This window comes from Choloepus didactylus, chromosome 13 (assembly GCF_015220235.1).
Source record: "Choloepus didactylus isolate mChoDid1 chromosome 13, mChoDid1.pri, whole genome shotgun sequence".
NCBI classification, from domain to species: Eukaryota; Metazoa; Chordata; class Mammalia; order Pilosa; family Megalonychidae; genus Choloepus; species Choloepus didactylus.
The window spans coordinates 10,208,045-10,227,300 of record NC_051319.1 but is presented as its reverse complement, the minus strand read 5'-3'; the positions used below and the strand labels follow the sequence as shown (position 1 = coordinate 10,227,300).

The 19,256-nt window shown below is 39.1% G+C and overlaps 1 protein-coding gene across 1 annotated transcript in view; it reads right to left on the bottom strand.

The window, feature by feature from the left end:
- The window catches only part of HEXB (hexosaminidase subunit beta), a 49,598-nt gene extending 30,574 nt beyond the window's left edge, over positions 1-19,024 (bottom strand). The window contains exons 1-5 of the mRNA XM_037802069.1: positions 18,670-19,024; positions 15,375-15,520; positions 9,012-9,077; positions 7,132-7,178; positions 6,800-6,910 (exon numbers count right to left, since the gene is read on the bottom strand). Coding sequence (XP_037657997.1) covers positions 6,800-6,910; positions 7,132-7,178; positions 9,012-9,077; positions 15,375-15,520; positions 18,670-18,908 — 609 coding nt within the window. The 5' untranslated portion in view covers positions 18,909-19,024. The remainder of the gene's footprint in view (positions 1-6,799; positions 6,911-7,131; positions 7,179-9,011; positions 9,078-15,374; positions 15,521-18,669) is intronic.
- Positions 19,025-19,256: the final 232 nt, after the last annotated feature.

Below are 19,256 nucleotides of genomic sequence, written 5' to 3'. Positions count from 1 at the left end.
CTGCTGGTTAGTTAGAGAAAGTGTACTCCACGAAGCTGTAGATCTGATAAATTAGAGATAAGGACTTCAATAGGTCTACAAACCCTAAAAGAACCCTATCAAGTTCAGCAAATGCCACGAGGCCAAAAACAACAGAAAATTATAAAGCATATGAAAAAACCAGACGATATGGATAACCCAAGCCCAAGCACCCAAATCAAAAGACCAGAAGAGACACAGCACCTAGAGCAGCTACTCAAAGAACTAAAGATGAACAATGAGACCATAGTACGGGATATGAAGGAAATCAAGAAGACTCTAGAAGAGCATAAAGAAGACATTGCAAGACTAAATAAAAAAATGGATGATCTTATGGAAATTAAAGAAACTGTTGACCAAATTAAAAAGATTCTGGACACTCATAGTACAAGACTAGAGGAAGTTGAACAACGAATCAGTGACCTGGAAGATGACAGAATGGAAAATGAAAGCATAAAAGAAAGAATGGGGAAAAAAATTGAAAAAATCAAAATGGACCTCAGGGATATGATAGATAATATGAAACGTCCAAATATAAGACTCATTGGTGTCCCAGAAGGGGAAGAAAAGGGTAAAGGTCTAGGAAGAGTATTCAAAGAAATTGTTGGGGAAAACTTCCCAAATCTTCTAAACAACATAAATACACAAAGCATAAATGCCCAGCGAACTCCAAATAGAATAAATCCAAATAAACCCACTCCAAGACATATACTGATCACACTGTCAAACACAGAAGAGAAGGAGCAAGTTCTGAAAACAGCAAGAGAAAAGCAATTCACCACATACAAAGGAAACAGCATAAGACTAAGTAGTGACTACTCAGCAGCCACCATGGAGGCAAGAAGGCAGTGGCATGATATATTTAAAATTCTGAGTGAGAAAAATTTCCAGCCAAGAATACTTTATCCAGCAAAGCTCTCCTTCAAATTTGAGGGAGAGCTTAAATTTTTCACAGACAAACAAATGCTGAGAGAATTTCCTAACAAGAGACCTGCCCTACTGGAGATACTAAAGGGAGCCCTACAGACAGAGAAACAAAGACAGGACAGAGAGACTTGGAGAAAGGTTCAGTACTAAAGAGATTCGGTATGGGTACAATAAAGGATATTAATAGAGAGAGGGGAAAAATATGGCAAACATAAACCAAAGGATAAGATGGCTGATTCAAGAAATGCCTTCACGGTTATAACGTTGAATGTAAATGGATTAAACTCCCCAATTAAAAGATATAGATTCGCAGAATGGATCAAAAAAAATGAACCATCAATATGTTGCATACAAGAGACTCATCTTAGACATAGGGACACAAAGAAACTGAAAGTGAAAGGATGGAAAAAAAATATTTCATGCAAGCTACAGCCAAAAGAAAGCAGGTGTAGCAATATTAATCTCAGATAAAATAGACTTCAAATGCAGGGATGTTTTGAGAGACAAAGAAGGCCACTATATACTAAGAAAAGGGGCAATTCAGCAAGAAGAAATAACAATCGTAAATGTCTATGCACCCAATCAAGGTGCCACAAAATACATGAGAGAAACACTGGCAAAACTAAAGGAAGCAATTGATGTTTCCACAATAATTGTGGGAGACTTCAACACATCACTCTCTCCTATAGATAGATCAACCAGACAGAAGACCAATAAGGAAATTGAAAACCTAAACAATCTGATAAATGAATTAGATTTAACAGACATATACAGGACATTACATCCCAAATCACCAGGATACACATACTTTTCTAGTGCTCATGGAACTTTCTCCAGAATAGATCATATGCTGGGACATAAAACAAGCCTCAATAAATTTAAAAAGATTGAAATTATTCAAAGCACATTCTCTGACCACAATGGAATACAATTAGAAGTCAATAACCATCAGAGACTTAGAAAATTCACAAATACCTGGAGGTTAAACAACACACTCCTAAACAATCAGTGGGTTAAAGAAGAAACAGCAAGAGAAATTGCTAAATAAATAGAGACGAACGAAAATGAGAACACAACATACCAAAACCTATGGGATGCAGCAAAAGCAGTGCTAAGGGGGAAATTTATAGCACTAAACGCATATATTAAAAAGGAAGAAAGAGCCAAAATCAAAGAACTAATGGATCAACTGAAGAAGCTAGAAAATGAACAGCAAACCAATCCTAAACCAAGTAGAAGAAAAGAAATAACAAGGATGAAAGCAGAAATAAATGACATAGAGAACAAAAAAACAATAGAGAGGATAAATATCACCAAAAGTTGGTTCTTTGAGAAGATCAACAAGATTGACAAGCCCCTAGCTAGACTGACAAAATCAAAAAGAGAGAAGACCCATATGAACAAAATAATGTATGAAAAAGGTGACATAACTGCAGATCCTGAAGAAATTAAAAAAATTATAAGAGGATATTATGAACAACTGTATGGCAATAAACTGGACAATGTAGAAGAAATGGACAATTTCCTGGAAACATATGAACAACCTAGACTGACCAGAGAATAAATAGAAGACCTCAACCAACCCATCACAAGCAAAGAGATCCAATCAGTCATCAAAAATCTTCCCACAAATAAATGCCCAGGGCCAGATGGCTTCACAGGGGAATTCTACCAAACTTTCCAGAAAGAACTGACACCAATCTTACTCAAACTCTTTCAAAACATTGAGGAAAATGGAACACTACCTAACTCATTTTATGAAGCTAACATCAATCTAATACCAAAACCAGGCAAAGATGCTACAAAAAAGGAAAACTACCGGCCAATCTCCCTAATGAATATAGATGCAAAAATCCTCAACAAAATACTTGCAATTCGAATCCAAAGACACATTAAAAAAATCATACACCATGACCAAGTGGGGTTCATTCCAGGCATGCAAGGATGGTTCAACATAAGAAAAACAATCAATGTATTACAACACATTAAAAACTCAAAAGGGAAAAATCAATTGATCATCTCAATAGATGCTGAAAAAGCATTTGACAAAATCCAACATCCCTTTTTGATAAAAACACTTCAAAAGGTAGGAATTGAAGGAAACTTCCTCAACATGATAAAGAGCATATATGAAAAACCCACAGCCAGCATAGTACTCAATGGTGAGAGACTGAAAGCCTTCCCTCTAAGATCAGGAACAAGACAAGGATGCCCGCTGTCACCACTGTTATTCAACATTGTGCTGGAAGTGCTAGCCAGGGCAATCCGGCAAGACAAAGAAATAAAAGGCATCCAAATTGGAAAAGAAGAAGTAAAACTGTCATTGTTTGCAGACGATATGATCTTATATCTAGAAAACCCTGAGAAATCGACGATACAGCTACTAGAGCTAATAAACAAATTTAGCAAAGTAGCGGGATACAAGATTAATGCACATAAGTCAGTAATGTTTCTATATGCTAGAAATGAACAAACTGAAGAGACACTCAAGAAAAAGATACCATTTTCAATAGCAACTAAAAAAATCAAGTACCTAGGAATAAACTTAACCAAAGATGTAAAAGACCTATACAAAGAAAACTACATAACTCTACTAAAAGAAATAGAAGGGGACCTTAAAAGATGGAAAAATATTCCATGTTCATGGATAGGAAGGCTAAATGTCATTAAGATGTCAATTCTACCCAAACTCATCTACAGATTCAATGCAATCCCAATCAAAATTCCAACAACCTACTTTGCAGACTTGGAAAAGCTAGTTATCAAATTTATTTGGAAAGGGAAGATGCCTCGAATTGCTAAAGACACTCTAAAAAAGAAAAACGAAGTGGGAGGACTTACACTCCCTGACTTTGAAGCTTATTAGAAAGCCACAGTTGCCAAAACAGCATGGTACTGGCACAAAGATAGACATATAGATCAATGGAATCGAATTGAGAATTCAGAGATAGACCCTCAGATCTATGGCCGACTGATGTTTGATAAGGCCCCCAAAGTCACTGAACTGAGCCATAATGGTCTTTTCAACAAATGGGGCTGGGAGAGTTGGATATCCATATCCAAAAGAATGAAAGAGGACCCCTACCTCACCCCCTACACAAAAATTAACTCAAAATGGACCAAAGATCTCAATATAAAAGAAAGTACCATAAAACTCCTAGAAGATAATGTAGGAAAACATCTTCAAGACCTTGTATTAGGCGGCCACTTCCTAGACTTTACACCCAAAGCACAAGCAACAAAAGAGAAAATAGATAAATGGGAACTCCTCAAGCTTAGAAGTTTCTGCACCTCAAAGGAATTTCTCAAAAAGGTAAAGACGCAGCCAACTCAATGGGAAAAAATTTTTGGAAACCATGTATCTGACAAAAGACTGATATCTTGCATATACAAAGAAATCCTACAACTCAATGACAATAGTACAGACAGCCCAATTATAAAATGGGCAAAAGATATGAAAAGACAGTTCTCTGAAGAGGAAATACAAATGGCCAAGAAACACATGAAAAAATGTTCAGCTTCACTAGCTATTAGAGAGATGCAAATTAAAACCACAATGAGATACCATCTAACACCGGTTAGAATGGCTGCCATTAAACAAACAGGAAACTACAAATGCTGGAGGGGATGTGGAGAAATTGGAACTCTTATTCACTGTTGGTGGGACTGTATAATGGTTCAGCCACTCTGGAAGTCAGTCTGGCAGTTCCTTAGAAAACTAGATATAGAGCTACCATTCGATCCGGCGATTGCACTTCTCGGTATATACCCGGAAGATCGGAAAGCAGTGACACGAACAGATATCTGCACGCCAATGTTCATAGCAGCATTATTCACAATTGCCAAGAGATGGAAACAACCCAAATGTCCTTCAACAGATGAGTGGATAAATAAAATGTGGTATATAGACACGATGGAATACTACGCGTCAGTAAGAAGGAACGATCTCGTGAAACATATGACAACATGGATGAACCTTGAAGACATAATGCTGAGTGAAATAAGCCAGGCACAAAAAGAGAAATATTATATGCTACCACTAATGTGAACTTTCAAAAATGTAAAACAAATGGTTTATAATGTAGAATGTAGGGGAACTAGCAGTAGAGAGTAATTAAGGAAGGGGGAACAATAATCCAAGAAGAACAGATAAGCTTTTTAACGTTCTGGGGATGCCCAGAAATGACTATGGTCTGTTAATTTCTGATGGATATAGTAGGAACAAGTTCACAGAAAGGTTGCTATATTATGTAACTTTCTTGGGGTAAAGTAGGAACATGTTGGAAGTTAAGCAGTTATCTTAGGTTAGTTGTCTTTTTCTTACTCCCTTGTTATGGTCTCTTTGAAATGTTCTTTTATTGTATGTTTGTTTTCTTTTTAACTTTTTTTTTCATACAGTTGATTTAAAAAAGAAGGGAAAGTTAAAAAAAAAAAAAAAGAAAGAAAGAAAAACAAGGAAAAAAAAATGATGTAGTGCCCCCTTGAGGAGCCTGTGGAGAATGCAGGGGTATTCGCCTACCCCACCTCCATGGTTGCTAACATGACCACAGACATAGGGGACTGGTGGTTTGATGGGTTGAGCCCTCTACCATAAGTTTTACCCTTGGGAAGACGGTTGCTGCAAAGGAGAGGCTAGGCCTCCCTATATTTGTGCCTAAGAGTCTCCTCCTGAATGCCTCTTTGTTGCTCAGATGTGGCCCTCTCTCTCTGGCTAAGCCAACTTGAAAGGTGAAATCACTGCCCTCCCCTCTACGTGGGATCAGACACCCAGGGGAGTGAATCTCCCTGGCAACGTGGAATATGACTCCCGGGGAGGAATGTAGACCCGGCATCGTGGGACGGAGAACATCTTCTTGACCAAAAGGGGGATGTGAAAGGAAATGAAATAAGCTTCAGTGGCAGAGAGATTCCAAAATGAGCCGAGAGGTCACTCTGGTGGGCACTCTTACGCACACTTTAGACAACCCTTTTTAGGTTCTAATGAATTGGGGTAGCTGGTGGTGGATACCTGAAACTATCAAACTACAACCCAGAACCCATGAATCTCGAAGACAGATGTATAAAAATGTAGCTTATGAGGGGTGACAATGGGATTGGGAAAGCCATAAGGACCACACTCCACTTTGTCTAGTTTATGGATGGATGAGTAGAAAAATAGGGGAAGGAAACAAACAGACAAAGGTACCCAGTGTTCTTTTTTACTTCAATTGCTCTTTTTCACTCTAATTATTATTCTTGTTATTTTTGTGTGTGTGCTAATGAAGGTGTCAGGGATTGATTTAGGTGATGAATGTACAACTATGTAATGGTACTGTAAACAATCGAAAGTACGATTTGTTTTGTATGACTGCGTGGTATGTGAATATATCTCAATAAAATGATTTTAAAAAAAATAAAAAAAATAAAACACAAGGAAAAATACCATGTATTGTTTATAGACACATGCTTAGGTATTAAAAGCATAAAACCCTGGATGGGAATGATATTCAGTTTCAGTGTAGAAGTAAATTCTTAGAAGAACAGAGAGAAAGGGTGGCATCAACTGTATATGTTACACTGTATTTATTTAAGAGATGATGACAATGTGGAAGCAAATATGAACCAATGTCAATATCATTTGTTAAATCCAAGTGATAGGTGTGGGATGTTGACAGTATTGGTTTGCATTTGTCTGTTGTTTGGCATGGTTATAAAAACACAGAAATAAACTATTTTTGAAAACTAAAAAAAAAAAAAAAAAAAAGTAATACCCATGTTCCACACGACACAACAGCGTAAGTAAGCCATAAAAAGTAACATAAAGGGGACACATCCTTCAGAATAGACAGAGGATTAGAGTAAAATAAGTACATACCAGAGTTTTAAGAATAGTCTTAACTGGCAGATAGTGTCTGGCTGTATCAATTAAAATTCCTCTATGAGGAAACCTTGGAGAATCAATAATGTTGGATTCATTGATGGTAAACTATAAAACAAAATAAAGTTTGATTTTAGAATTTTCTCTTGACTTGAGCTCAATGAAGACTGCATCTATCTAAGAAAGCATTGGCTAAAAGATTAATTTAGAACAAAAAAAAGCGTGTCGTTCACATTTATCAGCTAAGACAAATAGCTAATCAGCTTATATCTTTCTAATGGTAAGATGTATAATGAAAATTTTTAGTAACATTGAATAATCATACTCACAGTCCCGTAAGAATCTTGATAAATTAACTGACTAAAAGTCTCCAAACCTGGGGAAAGTGAAATTTATTGCATTAATTCATAAAATAACAAACTAAAACAATAACAGCTTTGTTAACCAGACTCATAACTATATAAGGTATATAGAATTAAATATAGTGATATCCTTATGCCCTCTAAAATATTTTCTGAAATCTAAGCTCAGTTAAGAAAAAGAAAAAAAAATTATCTGTTGCCTTTTCTATTCATCTAATAGAAATGTTTTATTTCATTTGTACCTTTACCCTCAGTTTTGTTTGAAGGATAAACTCAAAAAATAGTGATGTAGTGAAACAAAATACCAGTCCCTTAATAAATTATTAGCATTATGAGAAAGAAATTTTATGATCATATATTATAGTCATTTTAAAAGGTACCTAAATCTAACAGAGGGAAAAGAGGCTCATAAAACCATCATGAAACTATATATAAAGGCCAAATTTCCAACTTATAGTGTTTTACTTACAGCTGCAAAGATTATCTCACAAAGATTTTTTACTCAAGTGGATTGTTCCCTTAACACTTTTCTACAGGCCAATACCTCTCACTACCCTTGACTTCTTTTTTTTTTTATTAAATTCAGTTTTATTGAAATACATTCACACACCATACAATCATCCATGGTATACAATCCACTTTCTACAGTATGAACCCTTGACTTTTTATCTTTTAGCTGGCAACTATATATCCAGGGAAATTTTTAACTTAAGAATAGTTTGAAGTTATTTTTGCTACACTTTTTTCCCCCCACAAGTACAGGCTCATACTGGGAAGAATAATTTGGAATTTTCTGCTAAATGGCAGAATATTCAATTACCAGTCGGGACAAGTTACTTTGAAAGCCTGAGGCTGAATAGGATCTAGTCACTGCAGGCTCTCGAAAGTTCTTTGTCTATTTTGATAGGAATCAGGACAACCATAAGTACCTATTCTTCCTAACAGATCCCAGATAAGACGGATAGGTCAAACTAAGGAAAGCCTAAAACTACGTAACTATTACATAAATGATCCACATTACAAAGGGTGCAGTTATATTGGTAGTAAATATCTATACATGTTTACATGTTCCATTTTGAAATAAGATTATAATCATACTATTATTACTGTAAAACACACAGAATAGTGATTTTTTTTTTTTTTTTTTTTTTTTTAGGTAATGCTTAACCTGAGTCAAATCCAAAGCTGATTTTAATTACTGTAGTTTTGGTTGGTTAACTCACATTAAATTGTTTTTTTCCTTTATAAAAGCACTGATTTTAGAAGTCAGGATAGCAATATCTAATCTAGCTAAGATAAGAAGTAAAAGGAGCTTTTGAACAGTAAGGATGAATGTCTCGATGCCCAAACTTTGAAATTCCGACCCTAAAATTCACAGGAAAATCTTTTTAGGTTCTTCTCTTCCCACTGCCTTCAGCCAACTCTACAGCGTATTTACCCTTCACACTGTTACTATAAACTTGTTTAGGTTTCAAAATCCATAAGAATTTAAACTGCAGGGAGAGATGCTTGCTGCTAAAAGCAGCAAGAAATGATAACTGATACAAAATCCCTTAACAGAGCAGGTTGGGGCCATTTCAGCTCTATAAATATTACAATCCCAAAGACATCAATGAATTACAGCACTATAGGAATATAATAACCCTCAACCATTTCTTAAAATGGTCAAATGATGTTTCTCCCTTGCTTTAAGTGTTACATGTTTAACGGAAAGCATTTTAAAATTACTCAACAAAGTATTCTGTAAAGAGTCCAAGGAGCAAAGTTATACAGTGCTTGATTTCACGAAGCACCAACTAAAAATATTCCTTTACTAGAAAATAACAATGAAACTGCACAGAACTTACCTCGTAAAACTCCCCACACTCTGTTGGCTTTTAGCACAGCCATTGATCCATTCACAACTAAATGATCTGTATTGGAAAAAATGTATATATATACATACATACATATATAATTGTTAATCCTTTAATGACACACAATAAATTTCCTAAACATGTACTTGGTATTCCTGTATCATTTTTTTTAAATCTTGAGCTCCAGACCTACTTCTCCAACTGCCTCTTGTGAATATCCACTCAGATATCTGCCCTGAGATCCCTTACACTCCACATGCCCCAAACTGAACTTTTCCCTCCTTTATGCTCCACACATATCTAGCCTGCCCTTTTCCTGTGTTCCTCATCTCCATGAGTCACAGCTCTACTGCCCAACCAGTTGAGTTGCTCATCAGGAACTTGTGGGTCATCTCTAAGATTCCTCATTTTCTCCTCTTGGATATTTATTCTCTCCTACCCATCAACAGAGTAATGGCCTGGAGTTAAGCCAAGATTTTAGTTCAAAATTGCAAACATTCCTCAGGCACCCAAAATTCCTTGGTGAAGCCTCACAGATCACTTACCTCTTCTACTCCCTTTAGGGTCAGAGACTTATCTCCACTCTTTTCTCCTTCTGTGCTTCCCTACTTCCCCTTGACCCACCTTTCCCCTGTACCATCCTAAATTTACTTTAAAACCCACTCCCTGGATCTCTTCAGCTTAATGGAACATTTTTCAGTCTTTTGTCCCATTCAATAGAAAGCTTCTGGACAGTTCTCTAAAGGGAAAATACAAATGGCCAAGAAACACAAGAAAAAATGTTCAGCTTCACTAGCTGTTAGAGAGATGCAAATTAAGACACAATGAGATACCATCTCACACCAATTAGAACGGCTGCCATTAAACAAACAGGAAACTACAAATGCTGGAGAGGATATGGAGAAATTGGAACTCTTATTCATTGTTGGTGGGACTGTATAATGGTTCAGCCACTCTGGAAGACAGTCTGGCAGTTCTTTAGAAAACAGGATATAGAGTTACCCTTCAATCCAGCAATTGCACTTCTCAGTATATACCCGGAAGATCTGAAAGCAGTAACACGAACAGATGTATGCACGCCAATGTTCACAGCAGCATGATTCACAATTGCCAAGAGATGGAAACAACCCAAATGTCCTTCAACAGATGAGTGGATAAATAAAATGTGGTATATACACACAATGGAATACTAGGCAGCAGTAAGAAGGAACGATGTCGTGAAACATATGACAACTTGTATGAACCCTGAAGACACAATGCTGAGCAAAATAAGTCAGGCACAAAAAGAGAAATATTATATGCTTGCACTAATGTGAACACTGCTGGGGGAGAATGCAGGGGTGTTGGTGTGTTGCTGTTGATGTGCTCACAGACATTGCTACTGCAAAGGAAAGGCTAGGCCTGCTTATAATTGTGCCTAAGTGTCTCCTCCCCAATGCCTCTTTGTTGCTCAGATGTGGCCCTCTCTCTCTAGCTAAGCCAACTTGAAAGGTGAAATCACTGCCCTCCCCCCCTACATGGGATCTGACACCCAGGGGTGTAAATCCCCCTGGCAACGTGGAATATGACTCCCAGGGAGGAATTGAGACCCGGCATCGTGGGATGGAGAACATCTTCTTGACCAAAAGGGGAATGTGAAATGAAATGAAATAAGTTTCAGTGGCTGAGAGAGTCCAAAAGGAGCCAAGAGGTCACTCTGGTGGGCACTCTTACTCACAATACAGACAACCCTTTTTAGGTTCTAATGACTTGGAATAGCTAGCAGTATATATCTGAAACTATCAAATTACAACCCAGAACCCTTGAATCTTGAAGATGATTGTATAACAATGTAGCTTATGAGGGGTGACAATGTGATTGGGAAAGCCATATGGACCACACTCCCCCTTGTCCAGCGTATAGATGGATGAGTAGAAAAACAGGAGCGAAAAAAAAAAGGAACCTAGTGTTCTTTTTTTACTTTAATTGTTCTTTTTCACTTTAATTTTTATTCTTATTACTTTTGTTATGTGTGGTAATGAAAATGTTCAAAAATTAATTTTGGTGATGGACGCACAACTATATGGTGGTACTGTGAACAATTGATTGTATGCTTTGTATGACTGCATGGTATGTGAATATATCTCAATAAAATTGGATTATTAAAAAAAAAAAGAAAAAAGAAAGAAAGCTTCTGGGCTAGAAGGGGACTAATCTTTCAATCTTTGGAATTGTACTCAGCCCAAGGTTGCCCAATAGCCCTTTTAGTCTTTTAGGAAGGCCTGGGGTAGATTCAATCACAGATTAAGTACAGCACCAGAGGGGTACTGGTACAGAGAGACTGAGAGCTAAAAGCTGTGGCAGATGTGGACTTTGCCACAGTAAAGACACGTAAGAATTGGAGATTAATGATTTAAATACTGCATCCTCTGAGCTCGATAATCACCCTCCATTACCACCATCCAGACTGTCACAGAGTAGCTGATTTCAGGTAGGGAAAGGAGCTCTATCAACAGCCAATAATTGTGTGGCTGTCTCAGGTGACAATCTTTGACAAGGTAATCCTTTTCCATCAGAAGACTGCAGTGCTGAGTTAGCTAAATGCCAGGCTAAGAACTGTAATGCTATTATGACTACAATCTAACCATATTTCCTTTTTTTTAGTGTTTTTTTTAATTAGAGAAGTTGTAGGTTTACATAAAAATCATGCATTAAACACAGTTTCCATATAACACTCTACTAGTAACACCTTGCATTAGTGTGATACATTTGTTTCAATTCATGAAGGAACATTTACAAAATTGTACTGTTAACTATAGTCCATCATTTACAATAGGGTTCACTGTTAGTGTTGTAGAGTTCTGTGTTTTGTTTTATTTTTTAACCGTGCTTCCTCTTTTTTTTTTCATGCATGTCTTTATTTTATTACTCATCTACCCATACACTAGATAAAGGGGGTGTCAGTCACAAGGTATTTACAATCACATGGTCACAAGATGAAAGCTATATAGTTATACAATCATTATCAAAGATTAAGACTACTGGATTACAGTTCAACAACTTCAGGTATTTCCTTCTCGCTATTCTAATATACTAGAAACTAAAAAGAAATATCTATATAATGGGTTAGAAGTCATAATCATTTGTTAAGTCCTAACTTCTCAGTTACACCTCCTCCCTCTCATTTGATCATTCTCTCAATCTTCAGGGATATCTAAGCAATGACCATTCTAACTTCTTTCTGCTGAAAAAAGGTCAGCATAATGGGGTAGAGGAATGAAACTGGTCGGTGTTCTTGGAGAGATGGGTACCTCTGTGTTTCAGGACTTATCTGGCATAGGAGCCATCCGGAGGCTTTAAGTTTCTGAAAAAATAAACTTAACAGGTAAAACTTTTATAGAGTCTTAAATAGAGCCCAGAGTATTCTTTAGGGTTTTCAGGAATACTGTCGGTTGGGGCTTGGCATACTGTGGCAATTTGTAATATCTGGTTGCATAAGAGTAACCTCCAGAATGACCTCACGACTCTATTTGAAATCTCTTAGTCAATGAACCTGTTTCCTCTTGATATAAAATTCTTACTCAGCTACCTGGAGAGCTCACAATTCTGTGGGTCACTACTTAAAAAAATGATTTTTTGCCACCTTTTAACATTTTTCAGAAATACTAAACACAAAGATTCATATAAAAATTAACATGTTACATGTACTTGATGCTGATTATTTACCAATATGTGAGGACTGGCTGATATTAAAATGGATTCTGATTCAAATTCAATGGAGCAACCACAAATACAAGGCAATTAAAAGATACGGTTTTCTAAATATGTGGACATGTAAGCTACACCATTTTAATTTTAATTTCAAAACCTTATTATTAGTGTGACAATGATTACCTCCCTCATGTAGAATAAGGATGTAATTATCGTCTCTTTTTGCTTGCTTTTGATACTTTTGTTTGTTTTGGATGATGTATATACAAATAACATCAATACATTCTGCTTTTAAAATAAGGCTAAAATCCCTTTTGAGATGCCCTTCCAACTCCCTCTACCTTTCTCAGAGGAAACACATGTCAAACCTCTTCCTAGGCATTTACATACACATGTGTAACAAAATATACTGTTGTTCTATGTGTATGTTCCTATGTGTGCTGATACATAAATGGTATCATACTATACATATTATGACACAACTTCCTTTGTTCACCTTATCTTGGCAAGCTCTCTCCATGCCTGTTCTTTATAACTCTGCTTCATTATTCTTAACTGTCATATAGTTTTGTTTACTATTTTTAGGTTTGTTTGTATATTTAGTTTTGTTTGCAATTACTACTTTATAATCACGATTACTGTTACACAGAGAAAGCATTGAACATCCTTGATATATGTAACTATTTTCCTAGAATAGAAACTCATCCACTTCTGGTTTATTTTTAATAGTGTTTTAACACTTTTTACTTCCTCCAATATTTCCTCACTCTCTGGACAACATTTGATATCTTGTTATTTTCATTTGTGTTACTTTTATAATCATCATAAAGTAGTTTAAAAACTTAAAACTAGTTATCTTTTCAGGATGAGGAAGGTTTGTAGAGCTGGCTTGAAGATAAGATTCTCCAATACAATACATTCCATTTTCTGGAACTCAAAATGTGTCATCTGTATTCCTGATGCTTACAGAGAGCAAAAATTCTTTGGCAATTCAATGACCATTGCAATCTGAATTTAGATTGCAAAAAGTAATTCAAAGTGTCTGAGTGCTGACTATCAACTGGAATCACATGGCTGATATTGGGAAATAATTCCATTTCTCTTCTAAAAACAGCTACTGAATTAAAAGTTATTGTGCCGGTTTGAGTGTATTGTGTCCCCCAAATGCCATTATCTTTGTGGTCGTGTGGGGCAGGCATTTTGGTGATGGTTAGATTTGCTTGGAATGTGCCCCACCCAGCTGTGGGCAATGATTCTGATGAGATGTTCCCATGGAGGCGTGGCCCCGCCCATTCAGGGTGGGCCCTTATCGGTGGAGCTATATAAATGAGCTGACTGGGGGGGGGAGGAAAGGGAGTGCAGCTGGGAGTGATGTTTTGAAGAGGAGCAAGCTTGCTAGAGAGGAGTGTCCTGGGAGAAAGCTGTTTTGAGGCTGGAGCTTTGGAGCAGACGCCGGCTGCCTTCCCAGCTAGCAGAGGTTTTCTGGACACCATTGGCCATCCTCCAGTGAAGGTGCCCGGTTGCTGATGTGTTGCTTTGGATACTTTGTGGCCTTAAGACTGTAACTGTGTAGCGAAATAAACCCCCGTTTTATAAAAGCCAATCCATCTCTGGTGTTTTGCATTCTGCAGCATTAGCAGACCAAGACAGTTATCTTCAAAGGGAACTATTATTATGAAATCTTACCCATATCAAGAGGATGAAGGAATGTGCTTATCCATCTACAACAGATTCTGAGGACAAATGAGCCACTCCTTTCTCTAAGATACGTTGTATCCTTTCCATCTTTACCCCAGTTCACCAATCCTCTCTCTCTTGCACTAATCTTACATTACCTCATGTCCTCATACTGCCCACTTTCCTCTTTGATTCCTTGGTGCAATTCCACCTTATTCCCAGCCAATACACCCTATCGAATTGTGTATTCCTTCCAAAACAACTCAGGAAAAGCCCTAGAGGATAATGTTTCAAGCAACAAAAAAAAAATCAGATATCTAGATGATGATTATATTTTCTATCAGATGAAACAGCTCCATGCCCCTGACCCCAAATTCTGCATTTTCTGTGTCAAATTGGATTACAAATATAGATCATGGATATAAGGAGACTTATCTTCAAAGACAAAAGTTATTAAGAAATCACACAGATATTCAAATATAAAGAATTAGCCAAGTAAGTTACAACACATCCATACAATGGTAAACATTCCTCAGCTGTTAAAAATGATGTAATAGAACATTTAGTGAGGTATATACATGTTTATAAATGGATTGCTATGTGAAAAAAAGCAGACTACAAAAACAAGTTGTACAGAATTATCCCGTTTTTATATCAATGTTTATCATATATTTATATCTATGTAAAGCATGTAAACCTACTACTCTACAAAAAAACACATATACCTGAAATAATGGTGGTTAACATTGAGTGCTGAGATTATGAGTGATTTATTTCCTCCTTTTCTGCACTTACTGTACTTTCAAATTTTCTATAATGACTATGTATTACTTTTCTCATCTCACTTTAAAGGTTATCTCAAAAACAGGAATTATAAATTCACTGGCCAAGAACTCTCAGTAATTCAAGACACGGGGCCCGTTTCTGGCCCTGCAGTCCACAATGAGGAGCACTAAGACAATACACTCACATTAAAGAGGTACTCACAGGACTCATCTGAAGAGATACTGGGGAAAAGATCACACTCTGAATCAAGGACAACTGTGACAAGAAGTTGCTTTAACTCTGTTCCAGTATGGATGTTAGCAAGGCCATGATGCCATTTGTAGAAACCAAAAATATAGTCATAATATCTGTGTGAGAAACAAATTTAAACAAATGTTACAAGCATTTCAGATGAGACTGTAAACACATATGTCTTAGTGGCTTTGCAGTTGATTCCCCAAGTCCATGTCACCAGCGTAAGACCAACTGGAGACCCAACCTGGGCTGCACATTAGAATCACCTGGGAAGTTTTTTGAACATACTGATGCCCAGACCTATAGAATCAGAATCTCTGAGAGTGGGATCCAGGCTCTGGAATTTTAAAAGCACCCCCTACATCCCCAAGTGACTCTTAAGAAACCCACTTAAGAACCAGCAGTCAAATCAATTATGGTAATCACATTGTGAACAAATTCTGCCCAATGGGGGGGGGAAAGGAGGAAGAGGGTTAGTGGGGTTGGGGAGGAGGGGTGGGGACAGGAAGCTTCTTCTCCTAAGAGAGCCATGAGAAGAGACAATCTCTCTTCTTTCTCTGCATGTGACACCTGGACCAGCTGCAGCCACACTCAGGATGGCAAAGCAGAGATGGAAAGAACCTGGACCCCAGATGACAATGTTGAATCATTTAATCAACTAGCCCTGAAATACTTCCTACCTTTGGGCTTCCAAATGCATCCTAGCTGACTAAAAAAAGTCACTAACCCACAGAATTCTCACTAGGACCTTTAAAGTTTACTTTCTGTTTGTACCCAAATATCAGGGAAAGAGAATATTAAATACAAATTTAAAGGTGCTGAAGGATAAAAAGATCAAATAGGCTTCTAGGCAACTGCTTAACTAATATTTTATAAATTTTGATAAGCCAGAAGGCTGTACATGTTACCTCTGTGTAAGAGTGTCTTGTGTTTTTCCAGAGAAGGAAGGAGAGGAAAGTTCTGATGAGACTGGAAGTGTGTTGCAGTTAATCAGGTGAGAGAATGGAATGTACGAAAGTGCTGAGGCCCCTTCTCACAGGAAAACCATAACAGATTAGGAAGGAAATCAAGGCCATTAAAGCAGCTATGAGATCTGAGTTAGATGCTGGCTTGTCCCGAATAAGCAAAACTTGGACCTTGACAGAAAACTCAAAGGGGTCTGAGGCAGTGATGTGCAAGATATTTGGGTTAATTGAGCCTTTCAGGAATTGAGGAAGTGAAGTTATTCATTCATTTTTTAAAAAATGATTGACTAACATGTGACAGACCCTGTTACAGAAATTGAGGAAGCAGTTGTGCACATAACAGACCAAACTGCCTGCAACAAAAACACTGTTTCAAAGCAGGGTTTGTGACATAAGTTGGGCTCTTCAGAGACAAGAGCCACATGATTCTGAACAATCTGGAGCCCATCCTGTGTGTTCCCACCACCTAGAGTTTTCTAAACACCCCCATCGTTTCTAAATCCTTCCAACCCCCTATGCTTTAACTCTGAAACTGATACTCCATCTTCAAAGGTCCTAGAAGACTCACCTGGATACTTTCCAGTCTTAACCATGAGGGCTAATATGTTTAATAACCTACTTCCCAACAATTCAGGGCATGATTAGTAGCCTCTTAACATACAAGCAATGAGTTCCACTGTAAAGCTTAGTGAGGCAAACTCATCAGGTAATTACCTTCATCTGCACTGGAATGCCAACCCTTGTTTTATCATCTCACAGCTGATTCAACTCCTGGTTATATAACCATTGTATAATTTATGTCACTGTGCTTTTTTGTCAAACTCCATAACTTCAACATATTACCAAGTACTTGTTTTTCTGGCAGTATAGTACAGAAAGAAAATCCAATTTTATAAACCGAGCCCCAAAGCAAACAGTAAGTGTGTTTGTTTTTTAAAAGATTTCTAATCCTAGCATAAACTTCCTTTAGAGGACCTTCAAGTACTTTTCCATAACATCCTTCTCAATATCCCAAGGAAACCAATCATCACCCCGACTCTAGTCACCCTAACCTGTTACAGATTCAATGCCAAAGGCTCAATGGAGTATTGCATTTTAGGGTAACATTAGCCATTTGAGTTGTACAAAACAGAAGGAGAAAACAATCTGCCATTGACATCCCGGGCCTCTTCGGTGTAAGCCTAAGCTGCGTACATACCCAGGGACCAGAGTATATTATTACGCAAGCCTTGCATTTTCCACCAGCTGTTTGGTGGTCCGCTGGGAACAGAGGCAGAGCCGGGGGAAGGAGGAAACAGTACAGCCAGCATCAAACCACATCTTCAGAGCATCAGACAGCTTCAGGACACTCCCTCCTACACTGGTCTCACACTGAGGAGACAGCATGGCATGTTTAAAATATCTCTCCCAATGCAACCTGCCTTGTATCCAAAGTGATTTGCCAAGCTAGACCTGTAAGCTGTTTCCCCATTATACACTTCATCCTGTCTGTAGCAGCCAAATAGGATAGAGAAGAAACTAAAGGTTTTCTCAGCAGTAAAACAGGAGGCAGCAGGGAGAGCAAACACATAAATGAACATAAAGAAAAGCAGATACTGCTTACTCACTGACCCTATATAAGAAGTTAGATTGAAATAGCTAACATTTTATATGCAATGGAGACTTTGGAAGGGGAGTTTTCTCGGCCATCTGAACTGTTAGGAGGACTTCTGGGGAGGGACAAGGGGGATGAGATAGGTCTGTAAACGTCAGCTAAACAACTTTAGGAGATCCCTGTTCTTCAAGGAGGAGCGTGTCTAAACCTTCATAGATGAACTCGTCTTTCTTCAAAGAAGCTGTCACTTCCCTCCCTCCCTTCCCCCAGCACTCGGGTGGGGGAAAGCGCCATCCTTCTCATTCGTTCTCCCAGGGCCAACAGGCCACAGATGCTGAGCAACCTCCTCCTTTCACCAAGTATCCTATACCCGAGTCAGGGTTCTTGAGCACCACGGATGACCCTTAGGAGTCCGGGTGGGGGCGCGGAGGAGCTTGGGTTTGGGTCAGTCTAGGTGAACCAGCTCTGCCATTTTCTAGACCCGTGACTTTGGTCAGGTCATTAGACGACTCTGTTTCCTTATCTGTGAAATGGGGATAAGAACACCAACGTGGCTGCGCGGATGCGAGACTTACCAGAACCGTCAAGCTGTTCCTCTCCCAGACCCGCGCGTCTGCACGAAGTCCCAGGGGCTGCCCACCCCTCCCTGCCCCCGGCGTCCCCGGGTTCCCTCCCTTCGGGCCGTCCCATGCGGAAGGCTCACCGACGAAACGCTTCCTCCAGGAGGGAGCAGGAGGGGCCGGCCGTGGACGTGGGACCGTAAGTGATGAAGAAGTTCTCGGGGGCGAGGTGCAGCTGGCGCGGGGATATCCTCACCGAGAGCGGCTGCGGCCACAGCGCGGGCATGTCGGAGGCGCGCGGGGCCCGCGCCGCCAGCAGCAGCGGGAGCATCAGCAGCCACGGCCCGAGCGCGCGGCGCGGCGACGGCGGGCGCTGCTCCATGGCCTCCCGGCGGCTTTCTGCCGGGTCGGCACGAGCTGCAGCCTTCTGAACCTCCGTTCCCAGACCCGCGTTCCCCGCCCGGCCCGGGTAGGAGGAAGCGCGGACCCGCGGGAGTCACCGGGTCAGGTGACAGCGCGCCGGCCCCGCCTCCGCCCCGCCTCCCGGCCCCGAGGACCGCGCCCGCAGCCCCGCCGCCGCCGCTCCCTCCAGCCCAGGGGCGGGAACGGGCTCCAGGAATAGTCCCAGTCAGAAGCGGAAACCAAACACCAGCCTCGAGTATGAAATGGACAAATTAAGGGAAGAGCCTGGTAGGCAGAGCTTGGGACGCCAGCTCAGTGTCAGCCTGTG